The sequence below is a fragment of the Phyllostomus discolor genome, chromosome 14 (assembly GCF_004126475.2).
Source record: "Phyllostomus discolor isolate MPI-MPIP mPhyDis1 chromosome 14, mPhyDis1.pri.v3, whole genome shotgun sequence".
In the NCBI taxonomy this organism is placed as follows: domain Eukaryota; kingdom Metazoa; phylum Chordata; class Mammalia; order Chiroptera; family Phyllostomidae; genus Phyllostomus; species Phyllostomus discolor.
The window spans coordinates 15,010,650-15,027,282 of record NC_040916.2 but is presented as its reverse complement, the minus strand read 5'-3'; the positions used below and the strand labels follow the sequence as shown (position 1 = coordinate 15,027,282).

Sequence of the window (16,633 nt, the reverse complement as noted above, 5' to 3'; positions counted from 1 at the left end):
CTACCCCAAGGAATGACTGCGTGAAAAATCCAAAGAACACCAAACAAAACCCCCTAACATTGTTCAATAGCGCCCCCTAGCACACGTAGTTTCAGGCTATCGGACTAGGAAGCAAATTCCACTTGTCATTTCCTCTCTAAAGAACTATGTTTTTTACGTGAATAGTTATGTTGGCATGTTCGTCCTGATTCCTGACTTGAGTATCTGAAGGTAACTATAAACAAAGGGTAGCGTAATACAGTAGAATAGTTTCTTGCGCAAATAGTTTCAAAATGACTTGACTTTAACTCTGCCCGTCTGCTGTTCGCCTGGTTGGCGTGTAAGATTTTCGTTTTCTTTTGGAGTAAGTCACGCAGGAAAGGGAGAAGAGCAGAGCCGGGGAGTCCTGAAGTAGACGGTGGAAATCCACGAGGTAGACGTGGTACATTGAGCTGCCCTCGGGGACTGTGAAGAGCACGGCCCCTGGAGCCACGCTTTCCGGGCCATGGGATCTTGGAAAGGCCCCTGGTCCACTCTGCGACTCAGTTTCCTCCTCTGGAACATGGGTGCATAGTCGTAGCACCTGTCGTCTCCCGGGGGCGTTGCAGTTAACGCGCACAAACCACACAGTGAGTGCTCGGTGACAATCGGCAGAGGTCGTCGCCGTCATCTCACCGAGGACACTTGTATGTGGCCAGGACCTACCACCTGGGCTTTGACATCAGAAAGACATGAGTTCAAACCCCCTGGGAAACCCTGGGCAAACTGCTGACTCTTGGCTTCCTCAGCTCTAACTGGGGACACTAATAACACCTACTGCATACAGTTGTAGGATTAGACAACGTCCACAAAGTGCCTAGATTGGATTAGGCAGGACAGGAAGAATATAGATGTTACCCTTTATTTCCCTCTGAAATGCCGGGAAAACAACAGTTAAAGGACTTTGCAGAATAATTATAATCCTCTAAGACGAAGAGAACAGGGTACAACGTAACATTCTGCAAGGCGGAAACAGATAGAGTGGGAGCTGACTTAGCAAGCCCGAGAAAGCCAAGTGCGCTGTAAAGTGAACAGAAGGCTCTGAAAACGCCGGCCCCAGCCATCTCTGGAAGTGGAGGTGAGAGTGGGCTGCGACGAGAGCATGCACTGGAAGTCAGCATCAACAGCAGAGGCGAGGACGCCACACTGCAATCGGGGCTTTGAAGTGAGAGTCTGCACTCTGAAGGCCAAGGTCCTTGCTCGCCTTCCCCATCTGGCTCCCAGGATGCTGGCAAGGGGGTCTGGACTCTCCAGGACGCGATGAGAAGCACCTTGTCTGGGATCCCTACCAGCCCGAGGAAACAGACCCAAGCACGCTGCCCTTGGAGGGCAGAGAGCTAGACAGCCCTGTCACGTGCCGATGAGGCCCACAGCCCACATGCCTGGCCCGTGGGCCCAGTTGGCTGGCTAGTGTCCCTTGCTTACCTAGGACAGACAGCAGGGGGCCCGGACCTGGGTCTCTTGAGGGCAGATCATTATCTGATCATCTGTAAGGCCTCCTAGGCATGTTGGTTTAGGTTTTAGGATTCTTTCCTTGCTTCCCAGCGTGTTCCAGGTGTGCCTGAGGTGTGTACCTAGCACAGAGCTAGCACTCGGTGACTGCCAGCTGCTGTCGTCCCTCATTCAGCCATCACAGGCCAGGGCGAGTCGCCTGCTGCGGGACTGTCTACACCTCCTTCCGGCACACAGTTCAGAAGGGGAAGGTGAGCTTCCAACGTCCAGCTGCTTCGAGAACCCTACCGCTTCTGGGAGCGCCACCGCAGAGAGAAAGGAGGCCTGGACTACACAACAGGTTCTCAGTTCTGCCACCGGCAGGAGGACCTTCGTCGAGTCCTTCCTTGACTCTCTACAGCCGGCAGTTACCAGCCACACAAAATGCAGGAGCTAGACTCTGCCCTCTTTTACGTGCCTTCCTTGCTCCCAATTACCCACGACATCAGGGCAAAAAACGTTTCAGGACAGGTCCCTGAGGTTGACCTGGTTACTTTTCAGAAGTTTGTGTGTGTATATCATATATATGTGATATATATATCATAGTAAATTTATTGTTAGTAGTAAATAGCAGTAATACACCATGAAGATAAATAATAATAACATCTAAGAATGACTGTCTACCCTCTCCCAGGTGCTGCATCCTTCTATTTAATCTCAGTTGACAGGACACCAGTGCCGTATGAGAGCCATCCTGCTGCCCCCGTTTGGCAGAGGAAGTAACTGAGGCACGACTCCCAGACTCGAGGTGGCAGAGTCTGAAGCCCCGCCCCCCCGGGACCCACCTCTCTGAACCTCACACGCACCTCTTCTCTGAATGCCCGTGCTTCCCCAGTAAGGTCGCTGCACACACCCTACTTCCCTTGGTTCCTTCTGGCCTGGAGTCTGGCTTCGTGGCCTCCCCCTGGACACTCCTATCGTCCCCTGATAAAGTGGGTTGACTTTGGAGTCATAAGCAAACCATGACCCCTATTTCCTTTCACAGAGGGAGTTTGCTCCGAGTTCTCGAAGTCCAAGGGCATTAAAAGCTTCCGAATGTGTGACATTACATATCGTTAAAATTCTTGCGTTTCTCAACCTCGGTGGGATGTGTGGTTTCCCCCAGTGCGTCCGAACCGCGGGCCCCTGCTGTCCGTGGCTTGCGTGACGTGCCAGTGCCCCTTGAGACTGAAGACTATATCAAGTTACAAGTAAATATTTTCACAGACCTTTGTACATGAATCTGGTTTCTGTTGGTTTGGGAGTCCGTAAAAATAAGGAGACACCATAAAATAATAGATTAGATGAAGCAAATGAGAAAATCTTTTGAAAGAAGCTTGGGGGAGATTGGAGGTGAGAGTTCCCTCCAACCTTGGCTATGAATTTTTTTTTAATTTTAGTAAAATGTACATAACATGAAATTTACCATTTTAACATTTTTTATTTAAGATTTTGTTTATTTTCTTTTAGAGAGGGGGAAGACAGGGAGAAAAACATCAACGCGCAAGAGATATATTGATCAGTTGCCTCTTGCACAGCCCCCAGCTAGGGACGCGGCTTGCAACCCAGGCATGTGCCCTGACTGGGAATCAAACCCTGACCCTTTGGTCTGCACACCTGTGCTTAGTCCACTGAACCACACTAACCAGGGCCATTTTAACATTTTTAACAGTGGACTGTCTTGTGGTATTAAGTACATTCTCATTGTTGGGCAGCCATCACCGTCAATCACCAGAACTTTATGCATCTTGCAAAACTGAAACTCTGTACCCACTCAACACCAACTCCCCGTTCTCCCCTCCCCCTCTCCTGGCGGCAGCCATTCTACTTTCTGTCTCTGCACATTTGACTGCGCCACGTTGCTGCGTGTTCAGCAGAAGGTCCTGTGTGGCCTTCTACACATGGTCGGAATTGTAAGAATAACAGTGGACATGTATTAGTGAAGGCTACGATAAAAGCACCATTCCCTCTCCCCTTTGGTCTCCCCATCCTTGTGCCCCAGCTCCCAAGTTCATTCGTAAAACCCTTCTGCCCAGTCGGCATTGCCCTATTCCGAGGGAGGTGAAGGTTGTCACACAGTGCAGCACCCAAGCAAAGGATGGCCAGTGTCCACTCATTCATTCCTCAAGTCCTTACTGAGCACCTACTCTGTCTCCAACGGCATACTACAAAGAGATTAGACCCTGTCGGTGTCCTTAAGGGGCTTGCATTCTGTTAGGGTGAAGCAATGAAAACAACCTATGGTAAGAAAAGGTAGACGCATCAGCAGATAGATGCGCTGAGACGCCACGCCTGTGCCAGGAACGGCCGGGAGAAAGCGTCTCCCAGGAGGACGAGGGTGTCCACGTGGGGTTTTCTTTTGCCTTTCTTCGCAAGGCTGATGAAGTCCCAGCGCTCTCTTGACTCGCTGCTGCAGCGCTGGTTCCTCCTCTCGGGTGGATTTCGAATTGTTCGGGTGACACGGGAGCAGTAGCGCGCGGGTGGCGGTTCATTAACTTGGACTCGGAAGCAGTGGTTCTCCTGGCCACGGCTCTCTCACTGGCGCCCTCCGCCGGCATTGGGGGGAAGCCTGGGGATTTTCTAGAGCAGGGTTCCTAGTCCTGGTGGACGCGGTTTAGCTCTATTCTGTTATTTGCCTCGCGGGTCGTGGAGGCTGAACTTTTCTCTTCTTTGGAAGGTTAAACAGGGAAACCCTGACTCATTTGCAGATTACAATGTTTCTTTCAAAGGATAGACAACCGCCTGATTTAGAGGGGAAAATAGAGCTTTTCTACAAGACTAGTGACGTTAGAAGGTGGGCGTGGCCAAGTAGTGCTGTTTGGAGATTGGCGGTGCGGGGGCGGGGTGGGGGCAGGGCTGGGAGGGAAGTGACGGTCGAGGAGCTAGGAGGATAGGAAAGGGTCCCCCTGTCATCTGTGCAGGAAGAGGCCCCTGTGCTGTGCAGAGGACCGGGCACCGAAGTTTGCCCTAGGACCTGAGCCTGGGGAAGCCAAGAATGGAGGCCCCTTTAACCCACTTTTTTTTTAAAACATCATTCCAACCCAGTCTACCCAAAACACTCCACTGGATTGTAGTTCTTCTTGACCAAATATAAAAGGGTATTTATTCGAGGAAAAAGCTCCCACTTAATTACATAAGGCCACCCTACCATGGTCGTGAACCCTGTCTCAAGCACAGAACAAGGACTCAGGTAAAGATGGCAAACGAATATAAAATAATCATTTGCATATAATTATATACAGTGCTGGTAAATCAGCTCTGGGGGTTTGGAGGACTGTTAAACTGTTTGCCAATCTCCATACTATAAATACCCTCTGGAGGCTGACTCCAAACTGTCAACAGCTGCCTTTCAAAATTCCTGAATATTTAACAATTAGTTTTCCATGATAAGAGACCACTTCTGATGATACCACTGGCTGTCTGTATTAGCTGGCCAGCAGTACTCACCTTTTTTAAAAATTTAAATTCGAGTGGTTTCCAGAGAAGGGGAGTGGGGGTAGGTGAAAGGGGTGAAGGAAATCGAAAGGTACAAACTCCCAGGTGCAAAATAAGTAAGCCCTGGGGCCGCGATGCCCGGCGCGGCAAGGATAGTTAATAATGCTGTACCAAGTGTCTGAAAGTTGCTAACAAGGTAGATCTTATAAGTTCTCATCACAAGAAAAAAACTTTATAACTACGTATGGTGACAGATATTAACTAGACTTTTTATGGTGATTATTTCACAATGTGCATAAATATTGGATCACTGTGTTGTACACCTGAAACTAATATGTCAGAAAAATTATATCTAAATGCCTTTGGAGAGGCTCTCGAGGGTGACCGCTCTGACCAGGTGTGGCCGGTCCCTCCTTCACCTTGCCCCTTCCTGTCGCGTGCTTGGCCTTGGCTTGCTTTGGTCCGGGAGATGCCGGTGCTGCTTTTCAGCAATGGCCATGAGGGGACTCTCAGGGGTCTGCCTGTGCCTTTGACATTGGGTGTCCGTCCCAGGCCTTTGTCTCTCCGTTAGGGATGAAGCTTAAAGGGGTAGTTTAAAATTGCCTGGGCTACCCTTACTCCCACCCTCTTTAGTTTATATACATTTGGCTTTTTTAAGAATGCAAAACAGTTATTGAAACAGGTACAAATGCAGAGTTCCTATTCCTCTTGGCCGGTAACTCTCTGACCTTTGGCAACGTGCAAAGTATCTGCTTAACGTCCCCCTCTGTGAACGCTGGCCTCCCCTAGTCATTGTGGGGAGGATGGGATTAACAGTTAATAACAACAGCAAAAGTAGTATCATTGCTGGCATCTGCCGGGCGCTTATCCCGTGGAGGGGCTGTGCTTGGCGTTTGCTCTGAACTGACCCAATGCCCAGCTGCCCTGAGTGGGGTCTGCCACCTGCAAGGGTACCGTCAGTGGCAGCTATTATGTTCATTGTTGCCGTTGGTTTGCAATTATAAGAGACGGTAAGTGACAAGCGATCAAAAGCTCCGTTTCTCTGTGCCGGATTATCTCAGGAGCTTCAGGGAAATACATGCATGCGGTCTGACGTAGACACAAATTAAAGATGGTTGTATCTGTGCTCCAGCAGTTCATCTTCTGTAACAGTAGCTGTGAGAGAGGGTGGGGGAGGGAGAGGGGGAGAACAGTGCATGTAGGCAAATGTACCGGCATAAAAGCACATTGTTTTGGGGGTTGTTTTGTTTTGTCTTGAGCATGGTTCCTAACAAATGGCTTGCATAACAGATGTAGCATTCACGTTTGTGAGATTTTACTTCAGTATCCCGTCTGAAAAATGGGATAAAGTCACTACTGATTTTATTAAATCTTAGCAGGAAATCTTGGATTTTGTTAAGAGATACCCTTGAAGTCATCTTTACATGGTAAGCGTTCCCACTGTGTTACGGCATATGCCAGAATGTGAGCAGGTTTGGTATTTTGTTTTAAATTATTCTTCAGGAAAGTAGATGCAACCTTGTATCTGAGCCACATGGTATAGGACGCTCTTGTATTTTGAAGACAAAGTTTGGGGGAAACGTAGTGGCCTAAAACACGGTCTTTAGATGCGTATAGAGGTCTTCTGACAAAATCAGTTTTGTCGCTCAATGAGAAAAAATTCTAATTTAGTTACTGTTTCTGTGAGTCGTCTTAGGCAGCCTTTGAATAGTGACTTTGAAACAACAGCAATACAGCAAGCAGTGGACACCGCCACCACTCAGTGGTGTTTACAGCTTGGAATCAAATTTCTGAGACAGCAAACATAGGACAAATCAAACTGCATTTTCTTTCGAACAAATCCGAAGTGGCGAGGCCGACATTCGAGACCCAAAGGGTGCGTGATTCCGTGCAAACACAGGTGTCAGATGCACCTGGAAAGTCTAAATTGTTTTGCGAACTGTGCGTGTGGGAAGGCCGTTATTTCCAAATCAACGTGATTTTCACGCGCTCTGTGGTTTTAAATATGTGTCGCTGAATTAATAAGCTGTGTGCTATAAGCAGTCACCTGACCGTTTTCCCCAGCAGCCCGGAAGGGTTCCGTGGTGCAGCTCGGCCGGACACACCCCCACGGCTCGGGCTGTGCAGAATGGGCCCGTACGGTTCACTGAAGGTCTCCAACACGTACTCACTCCAACATATGTTTCTCTCATTGCCAGTGCACTTTTTTTTTTGGCCTTTTACTCAGGAAAAGATTTTCACTTAAGTGCAGAGGCAAAGAACGAGGGAACAAGCAAACCGTCTCTTAAGACTTACCTGCCCTGTACGGCCTAGAGAGAGAATAGAGACACTTCACCTCCTGGCCGACGTAGTAAACTGAGGCTCCTCGTATGGTTCACAAACCCCTGATTTGGAAGTCTCCTGATGAAACAGCCTCAGAGAGATGAGAAAGGACAGACCATGTGTTCTCACCGTGTCTCCCCAGCTTGGGACGAGACAGCCCAGGGGGCCCAGCCCCAGCCCAGCCCACATCCACAGGAAGTGCTCGCCCCCCATATGTTGTGTATGGGCAGGTGCACAGATCTGAGGGGACGCCGTGGGGAGAAATACACGTGGAAAAGCACAGGAGCTTTTCTAGAAAGCTCCTCAAAGACCAGGGAGATACGCAAATAGAGGCACTTGTGGTTATACACACCCCTTTAAGCATTTCAGGATCAATTCTGTTTGCAAAGTTTGGAATGAAGATAATACCTAGCGGCACCTTTTCTCCAAAAGGAGAATCTTAAAAAAAAAATGGTGCTGTGCTTTATTGCCTAAGTTCCCTATTTCGATTTTAAAGAGCTTTTCAACCCTAATGTTAGCTCGAACCAACCAGTCTCTTCCCAGCCTCAGGCTAAAAGTACGTCCATAAGGGAACGACGCAGGATTGGGTTATTGCCCGTCAAGTCTGCGTATAGACGTCTAGCGACCGGCTGCATCCACCCACATTGTGGAATGATCATAGCGCAAGGAGTTGACGCTGGTGTTGGCTGGAAAGCCTGGGGCGCTCTTGAGACATCCAGCCCCTCTTTACTCCAACCTCTGCCGGGAGAGGCGTCAGAGAGTGCAGGAGAGAGTGTGCGTGCAGGGAGCTAAGTTTAGAACCACAGGGCTGACCGCAGAAGGGATGGAAGAAATAATAGGCGACAAAGGAGTCTGTTCTTTCCCGCCAGTCAGAAACTCAAAACTCCTGTATGTGAAAACGTAAAAAGATTGCTAAAAAACACACTTCTAAAAAATCATAATATATGCCACAGAGAGTGTATGTACATTAAAAATATATAATATATAATAATAGGGGGGAAACTTCATACTAAGAGTTCACAGGCAGAAAGACAGAAGGTGTATTGGGGCCACTATCACTTCTTTGTTCCCAGCAACCCTTCCCCCCTGTGAGGGAGCCCCCCCCCCGCCGCCAGACTGGCCACACCGGAGGGGCGCTGTGGGCCTGGGGCTGACCAGAAAGACCCTCGAGCCTGCTGGGTCACAGAGTTGGAAGGGTTGAATCTGGGGTTGCTTCAGGGTTGTGAGAAGATGAAACCAGGGTGATGCACTGATGTGAGAAGCAGGGAGCGAGAGGAGCCGCTGCCCGGTCCCCCAGGTGCATTCGGGCCCGAGCACACACCTGTGCGGTCAGCCGAGCGACTCCCGGCCCTCGCACAGATGTGCTCTGCACCTGTACCGCTGCTCCGCCCTGACGCTTGTTTCATCCGCGTCGGCGAAAATGCGCTTCTGCCCAGCCCTGTTTCTGCCTTAGTAACCACGTCACCTTTGCTTTGCTGCCCAGAAAGATACCTTCAGGTGGAACGTCAGCCCATCTGTCACGCACGACAGCAAGGGAGAAAAAATTGTCGGCTAAGCCAAAAATCGGGCTGTCGGTCTCCATGATACTTTTTCTTCCTCCCTCTCCCATGCACATCCGGTCGACCTCAAATCTTATGAGTTCTCCTATTATAATGTAGCATTTGCGTTTTTCTCTGACATTTGCAGTTTTTCTCTTGTTTGTCTATTTTCCTTGTTGTTTGTCTTTTTTTCCCTTGTTATTTCTTTCAAAATCTCTTTTGGCTTTTTTCTTATTGTTTCTCTCAAAGTCCAGCAAGGTGCCTTGCATGGCATGGGCCCTCAGGATTTTTCTTGGCAACTCTCAGTTCTCGTCTCTGTTCCCAGAGCAGCTAATTACCGAGCTGTCATTGGTCATGCTCTCCCTGTGCAACAGGCAGCCTGAGGAAGTAGCACTACTTTTATTCCCATTTCACAGGCGAGGGAGCTGAGGCCCAGCGGTTGTGAAACCCGCTCAGGGTCACACAGCTGGAAGCGGAGGGGCTATCTGACTCCAGGGTCCCAGTCTCCTGCGGTGGGCTCTGCACACCTCCCTCCTCTTCGTTCAGCCTCTCACGGGCCCTCCTCTCTGCTTCCACCTCTGAAACACAATTCTGGCATTTGCCAGAAGCTTCTAAACTCCCTCAGTGGTTCCCCCCTTGTTTCAAGGGAAAATCCAAATGCCCAGGCAGAGCCCTCCCTGGCCCGGCCCCTGCCCACCTCGCCCCTGCATCACGTCCCTCCTGGCACCCCAGGCCCACTCTGGCCGTACCAGGTTCTCGGTGGTTCTCAGTAGGTGCCCTGCTCTCTCCAGTACTGCCAGGGCCTCGTTCCTCCCCTCCCCACAGCCCTGCCCGGTCCCTTCTCCAGGCAGCACCCCTGACCTCCTTGCTGGAGTGAGGTGTCACCCATCAGGAGCACACCCACCCCACGTACTGCTAGCACTTTGGAACATCTCTTCGCCTTCCTCTTTGTTTTTTAGTGGACGAGGATTACATCTCGGATCTTCTCGTAGCACAGCCTGGCACTTGAGTACCATTAAACAGTGATTTAGTGACGGATGGGCCGGGAGTTTTCTCTGCCGTGGTGTCCCACTGCGATTAGGGTGAGCGGAGCCCCCTGCCCACCCACACACAGAGCATGCGCAGGAGATGAACTTGTCAGCAGTTGAACTACAATATCCAGGGTTGTTCCTCCTTGCAACGTAACCTACCCTGTCCTGATACAAACATTTTGGGCAAGAATTGAATATGGTTTCTCCAAATTAGTTAATTCTCTTGGGTGTGTATATGTTACTCTTTTGAAAAACTTGGAGATACATCATCTTGTTGACAGTATCCTTAACTCCTAGCTCTCAGTATAAGTTGTAACAACTTACAAAAAGGAGGGAGTTATTATAGCTTCCTCCTTTTAATTAATGGCCTAGTGCCTTAAAGACTTTGCTTTAGATTGGTTGGTACACAGTTAATTCCATTCTGAACAAGTTCTTACATCGATGTTTACTTTTTCAAGATTATTTTAAATGTTTCCAGTCTACCTTGAGAATCAACTACGTGAAAAAATACTGAGTGTTTTAAAACTGATTTACCCCACCTAACATTTGCTGCATAGAAAACGAGGTGCGTGGGCTGTATTTTATAGAAAAAAGAATTTCCATAACATGGAGACTTCTCTTGCCAACTTCATTCCCACTAAATAATTCTAGCCAAATACTGCTCATTCGAATCCTGTCTTTGGGCAGGTAATTGTAACAGCAGTGTTGACTTCACATCATCGTAACGATACTGGTGCGCCCACGTCAAGGGTTGCAGCTGGTAGCGTGGGTCTTGCCGTTTGCTGACCATCCGAATTCTCACCGAGTGAGGGTGGCTCAGCTCATTAGCATCATTCGAAAGACAGAAGATAAAATTCCTCTATATTTGAAGGAGGCAGTGTCCTCTCATGTTAATACCACTCGGGAGATCACACGTGCAACCTCGGCTGAGCTTGTTTCCTTGCAGAGTACATTCTGTGGGTCCCTCCCCAGAGCTGGAATGATCACTCATTTATTTTATATAGCTCAGTGTGTTCCTATGTTTTAAATATGCATGTGCCCCCTGAGCCTCCTAATTCTTGTGAATAAGTGGCCTTTTCCAGCCTTCACGTCCTTTCTGAAATGCAGTGGTCCCCGTGTAACCCAAAACGCGGTCTGTGTGGAGGGCGGGACGCTTTGAGAGTTTCTCTTTAGTGCTTTTGTGTCCCCTCTCTGTGCAGAGCCCTCATTAGCAGTCTGCGGAGCCATTATTCCCGCCCCCTCTTCTTTTCTCTAGGCCTCCAGCTTCCTGCATCCATCTGGCCCCTGGGATTTCTTTACACCGCTGGGCCCAGCAAAAAGAAAATGAGGTTGCTCCCACACTTCCAACCCAGAGCCAGTGCGGGGACCCTCCCAGGGAGGCCGCTGCCTGTGTCCTTTCAGACTCAGAGGAACAACACAGACAAAGGAGGGACAGGGAAAACCAGTTTCATCCCCGCCAACATGGAGGTGAAGTGCGAGGAATTTTTTAAAGGAGCTCTCAGTGCCTCCCGCCATCCCGACTTCCCCTTTGGGAGACGCCCCCCGCACCCCCACCCTGCACCCGTGGTTGGAGAGCAGCAGCGTAAATACAGATGGTCAGACTGTCTCCAGCGTCAGAGGAACTAGGAAGGGAAAGACAAGGTCGCTCTCGACACTGATGAGCCTTTTCTGTTCATAGAGAAAGAAAACAGTTCTGAGCCAAAGAGAAAGTTGTTTGATTCGCTGTTGAAGTACACCTGTCACTACCTGACATTAGTTTGCAAGCACTTTGGAGAAATGGAGGCTTTTTTCAACTGGTGGAGCCCCTCGGTGTGGAACAGTTCAGGGGGCTTCTGCTCTGCTCGGCCTCTCTGGTGACCCCGAGGCGGCTCACAGAACCCCAGGGCTCACTGTGAGAACCACTGTGTGGAAAACCAACTGGGGGATCCTAAGCGTGAAGGCATCTTTTTTCCGACTTAGAAGTTCTGGAACTTTTTTCGCTTGGGCCTCCTGGCTGAAATGCAGATTCCGGGGCCTAGATCCCAGAGACGCACACTCAGCCTGGGGATCTGCATTTTAGCACACATCCAGATGACTCTGGTACCCGTGGGAACGGGTCGTGGGAGACTCTGCTTGCTCCCTGAATCCGCAATGCTGCGTGCCTCAAACGAAGACACAAGAATGTGGAACGCAAACTGTGATTGAAAATAAAATGTTAACAATATGTACAATATTAAATATCACGAATACTTATATAAATATATAAATAATTAATACATGTTGAAATTTCACCAAAAAAAACCTGCTCTGCAAACTGCCTGCTGAGGGCCTTTCAGTGGCTTCCACATGGTCTCCCTTGGCCCTAGTTTATTTTAGGTACTTTGTTTGTAAGTGTCAAATACCATGAAGATAGTTTTTTCTTGCCAAGGGAGACAACATCTTATCACCTCCCAGTCTGATTCTCCGTCTCTGCGCCCGGTGCGTCCACACGTGGCCGGGCGCGACTCCTCTGTTGTTGGGTCTGCTCCATCTGGGCCCCCGTCAGCTTCCTTCTTCCTCCAGCCCTTCGTGGTTTTGTTTGTTTGCTTCCTTGTAATTTTTAAGACATCTCTTTAAACCTCCCCTTTCCCCCAATGAACACCCAGAGTAGAAGTTAAATGGTGTCTATAAGCAGATACAGAACTGACTCCCTGATGCTACGGCAGCTCCCCGGTAGGCATGCGAATGCTCCGTGTAGCAAGACGCTAGGTGTTCTGAGGGATACAAGGAACTGTAAGGACCAGTCCAAGTCACATTTTTAAAGCTTTTTTAAAAGATTTGATTTATTTATTTTTAGAGAGGGAAGGGGGAGAGAGAGAGAGAGAGAGAGAAACACCAATGTGCAGTTGCTGGGGGTTATGGCCTGCAACCCATGCATGTACCCTGGCTGGGAATCGAACCTGTGACACTTTGGTTTGCAGCCCACGTTCAATCCACTGAGCTATGCCAGCCAGGGCTCCAAGTCACATTTTTAAAATAAAGCAAGCCCACAAGGAGACACTCACTTGAATGGCAATAATCTGTCACTGGCGGGGATGTGGAGAAGCTGGAACCACCCGCAAACTGGTGGGAATAAAACATGGTGTGGCCACTTTGGAAAATAGTTGGATGACATCTTCAATATTTGACTATACGCGTAAGCAGTACGCATGCAGTCTTTCGATTCCACTCCCAGGAATCTACCCAAGAGAAATGACAAGGCGTGTCCTCACAGAGACTTGCGTGCGAACAATCCTGGCAGCATGGTTCATAACAGCCACCAACTAGAAACTTTCCAGGAGAATGGATAAACACAATGGGGGGTAGCCATCCACTGGAGTATTATTTAGCACTTACAGTAAGTGCAGTGCTGAAATGTGCTTCAATGTGGAGAGACCTCAGAAACATTACGCTAAGTGAAAAATGCCAGGTACTGTTCCGTTTACACGAGTCTAGAAAAGCAAATGTGTGTTTGAGCAGGAAGCAGGCTGTGGTTTCCCGGGACTGCAGCTGAGAGCAGGGAAGAACTGCAAACAGAGCTGGGGAAACAATTTGGGATGAGAGAATTTTTCTAAAACTGGACTGAGGTGATAGTTGCAGAGCTCTATAAATTGACTAAAATTTATAATCCAGTGAATAATGGATTTACAGTGCCAGACCCATAAGTCTGGCACCGCGGGCACCCCAGGTGGAGAGAGGATGTGGGTGTGCCCTCCTGGGGCTAGTGCGTTAGCATTTTCTGTTTGTTCTTCCGCCTGCTTTGTAGGAAATTAGGAAATTCATTGGTTGTCCCCTGACTCTACCAGCAGAGAAAACAATATACATTTTATACTTTACCTGTTCATGGAAACATTCCTGTTTAGCATGAGGAAAGGAAGGTAAGATAGGCTGCAAAAGAATTGCAATGATTCTTTCTTTTCCTAGAAAATCACACACTTACCCTATGTTTTGGAATACTAATGTTCTACAGATAAGCTCATGTTTCATGGTCAATAGCCAACCACCACCAGAACGTATAAGTCATTGGAATTTCATTGATGTAAGTGGCTTTTGCGGGCCTGGGAGAAATCTGAGCTCAAAAGAGTTCATTTTGGGACCATCGCTTTGCAGGTGGTGAGAAGGGTGGGTTGACCCACAGGAGTTCTGTTCCTCCCCTTAGCCAGGTCTTTAGTTGTTGCCACCCCTCTGGTTCCTTAAGTGTGTGGTTGTCTCTTAAATTGCTTTAGAATAGTCTCTTCTTTCCTGTTAGGGGTATGTTTCATGAGCAAAGAATAAAGCACTTTGAATATATTTTTAAAAAAATAATGGCTATAGCCCTGACTGGTGTGGCTCAGTTGGTTAGGTGTCCCACGAACCAGAGAGTTAGCTGGTTCAATTCCCGGTCAGGGCACGTGCCTGGGTTGTGGGTTTGGTCCCCGATGGGGGCACATTCAAGAGGCAACCGATCAATGTTTGTCTCTCACTTCAATGTTTCTCTCCCTCTCCTTCTCTTCCCTTCTCTCCCTCTTAAAAAAAATTAATTAAATTAATTAAATCAAAATAAAAAATTATGTCTAAAAATACAGCGTGATAGTGTTACAGTTACTGATATACCGGTATGTTAAGATTTGAGGATGTTTCTTTCCCATCTGGCTGGTTTGCTGGGAATAAGAAATCAGATTAGGCTGATAGCCAAAAAGTGCCTCTTGAACACAGGCCAGTATTGAACGTTATTAATTCAATTGAATTCAATCCCAGTGTTTGTAGTGGGCGGGAAATGGTCGTTGTTTTTACTCCTCTCGCCTCCGTCGCTGCCGCAGCCTTGTGCAAACTTGAGGAGTCGGCGACCCCAGTCGTCTGTTGCAGACGAACACGCCGAGGCAGTCTGGGCTGTGCTGCTCTGCTGCTCTTCCTGACGCTGCTAGAGCCTTCTGCTCTTTGGTCCTTGCTACCTTTAGTAGCTCGGCCTAAAAATCGGATGTTAACAACACATCGTTTTCTAAACGAGTCATAGCAGTTAAAAAGCAAATCTCTGTCTTCGTGACCACCTTTGGCGGTTCTACCCAGACAGTGAAACATCTTTGCAAGGACTTCTGTCCTCGCAAAGTGACCGGCTGCGGGGGGGTCCCCAACACACAGAGCGTTTCTGGGATGGAACTTCGTGCGGTCATTGAACGGCTGGCTCCCACCTCGTCTCTTACACGTGTATGTTTGTGTGTTTCAGGAAAAAAGTGCCAGTTCCAATGCAAGACTTAAAACCAATAAAGAGATTCCGGGATTAGTTCATCAACCCAGAGCAAAGTAAGTTCTAATGCCTATTTTTTATATTGTTTTTAAAGCTAAAACTATTTCCTCAGTAAATTCCAATGTGCTTACCGGATAATCAAGACTTCTTGTAAAGCGTGAGTGATTACGACCAGTGAGTGGGGCTCGGTGCAGTGGAGCAGACTGGAGAGCCCAGACAGCCCCGCGGTGCATGGCAGGGCGGGCATTTACGTGGCCAGGGAGAAAAAAGTACAGGGGAGTATCTTTATGGCTGAGCAGTAAGAAAAAAAGTTTAAATGAGTCACAAGGGATACAGATCTCAAGGAAAATGATTAATTATTTCGGCCACGTTAAAATTAAAAACTGTTTATCGAAACACACTGTAGGAAAGTAAAAGCCACACGATGATGGAACAGTTTATGACACATGTAACTGACAATATTTGGATTTGCAGACGATATAAAGTGTTTCTGCAAACCAGTGAGTAAAAGACACAGAACTCACAGAAAAACAGGCTAAAGACATGAACAACCATTTCACCGAAGAGGAAACGTGAATGGCTGGTGCACATGAGAGAAATGACACTCCACACCCCAGGATCAGCAAAGCTTTAGGGGTCTGACGATACAAAGCGTGGACCGCGATGTGGAACACGGGCCCCTTGGTGCCTGCGGGAGGGAATCTAAACTGGTACCGCTGCTTTGGGAAACAGCTTGCGTTACCCAGTAGAACTGTACCTCCACACCCCTTCCCCCCAGCAGCTCCACGCCCGGGTACACGGAGCCTTGCACATGAGCGCCCACAGGAGCATCCATAGCAGCATTGTGTTTGTGTGCTCTTGAAGCTCTTGGAGGTCAAAAGCTTGTTTTTCATGTCTTTAGCCTGTTTTTCTGTGGAGGCATTCTTATAATAGGAATACTGCGTGTCAGTGACCATGTTCATCAGTGACCATGAACAACCTATAGCCACACGTGTCAAGGTGAAGGGACCTCACGATGTAAGGTTACAGCAGTAGGGCAAGCAGTCGTACCTGCCTACATAGAGTTCATTACCACGAAGTTCAGAAACAGGCAGAACTGAGCAATAGGTTTTATATCTGCCTCCAGTAAATAATAAAGGCAAGCAAGGAGGCGGCAAGGTGTTCCATTAGGAACAGTGGTTCTTTCTGGTGGCCCGGGAGACCGTGGGACCATGGGATCTGTTTCTTAATCTGGTTGGTTATGGGGGTGTCCCTTTACTATCATTTAAAAATGGACAAATAACATTTTATGTTTTCTTTACTGTGTGTTATGACTTTCACCATCAAAAAGTTAAAGAGAATACTTAGTTTTCTAAATTGCTCTAGAACAGAGTCTACCTTGATCTGGTGACAAAATGGACTTTGTGTGACAGTGAAGCCAACTCCCCTTTCTTCAAAGACGTTCTGGCATCCCAGAGGCTACAAGCCTCTCTGGTGGTGCCCCCCTAAATTTTAGCAACCCCCCTCGGACTTCTGATCACACAATTGCCACCATCACCCCACTCCAAAATAAATTGGACCATTATATATATGGTCCCACAAGTCAAAATCATAAGTAG

The 16,633-nt window shown here is 48.3% G+C and overlaps 1 protein-coding gene and 1 long non-coding RNA gene across 2 annotated transcripts in view; one reads left to right on the top strand and one right to left on the bottom strand.

The window, feature by feature from the left end:
- The window catches only part of C14H1orf21 (chromosome 14 C1orf21 homolog), a 191,285-nt gene that overhangs the window by 149,560 nt on the left and 25,092 nt on the right, over positions 1-16,633 (top strand). The window contains exon 4 of the mRNA XM_028530899.2: positions 15,015-15,091. Within this exon, the coding sequence (XP_028386700.1) occupies positions 15,015-15,091 (77 nt within the window). The remainder of the gene's footprint in view (positions 1-15,014; positions 15,092-16,633) is intronic.
- LOC118498077 lies at positions 2,369-7,020 on the bottom strand. The gene is made up of 4 exons (XR_004900604.1): positions 5,343-7,020; positions 4,772-4,782; positions 4,650-4,654; positions 2,369-2,379 (listed from the first exon to the last, which is right to left on the bottom strand). It is a non-coding gene; the product is annotated as an uncharacterized LOC118498077 (long non-coding RNA).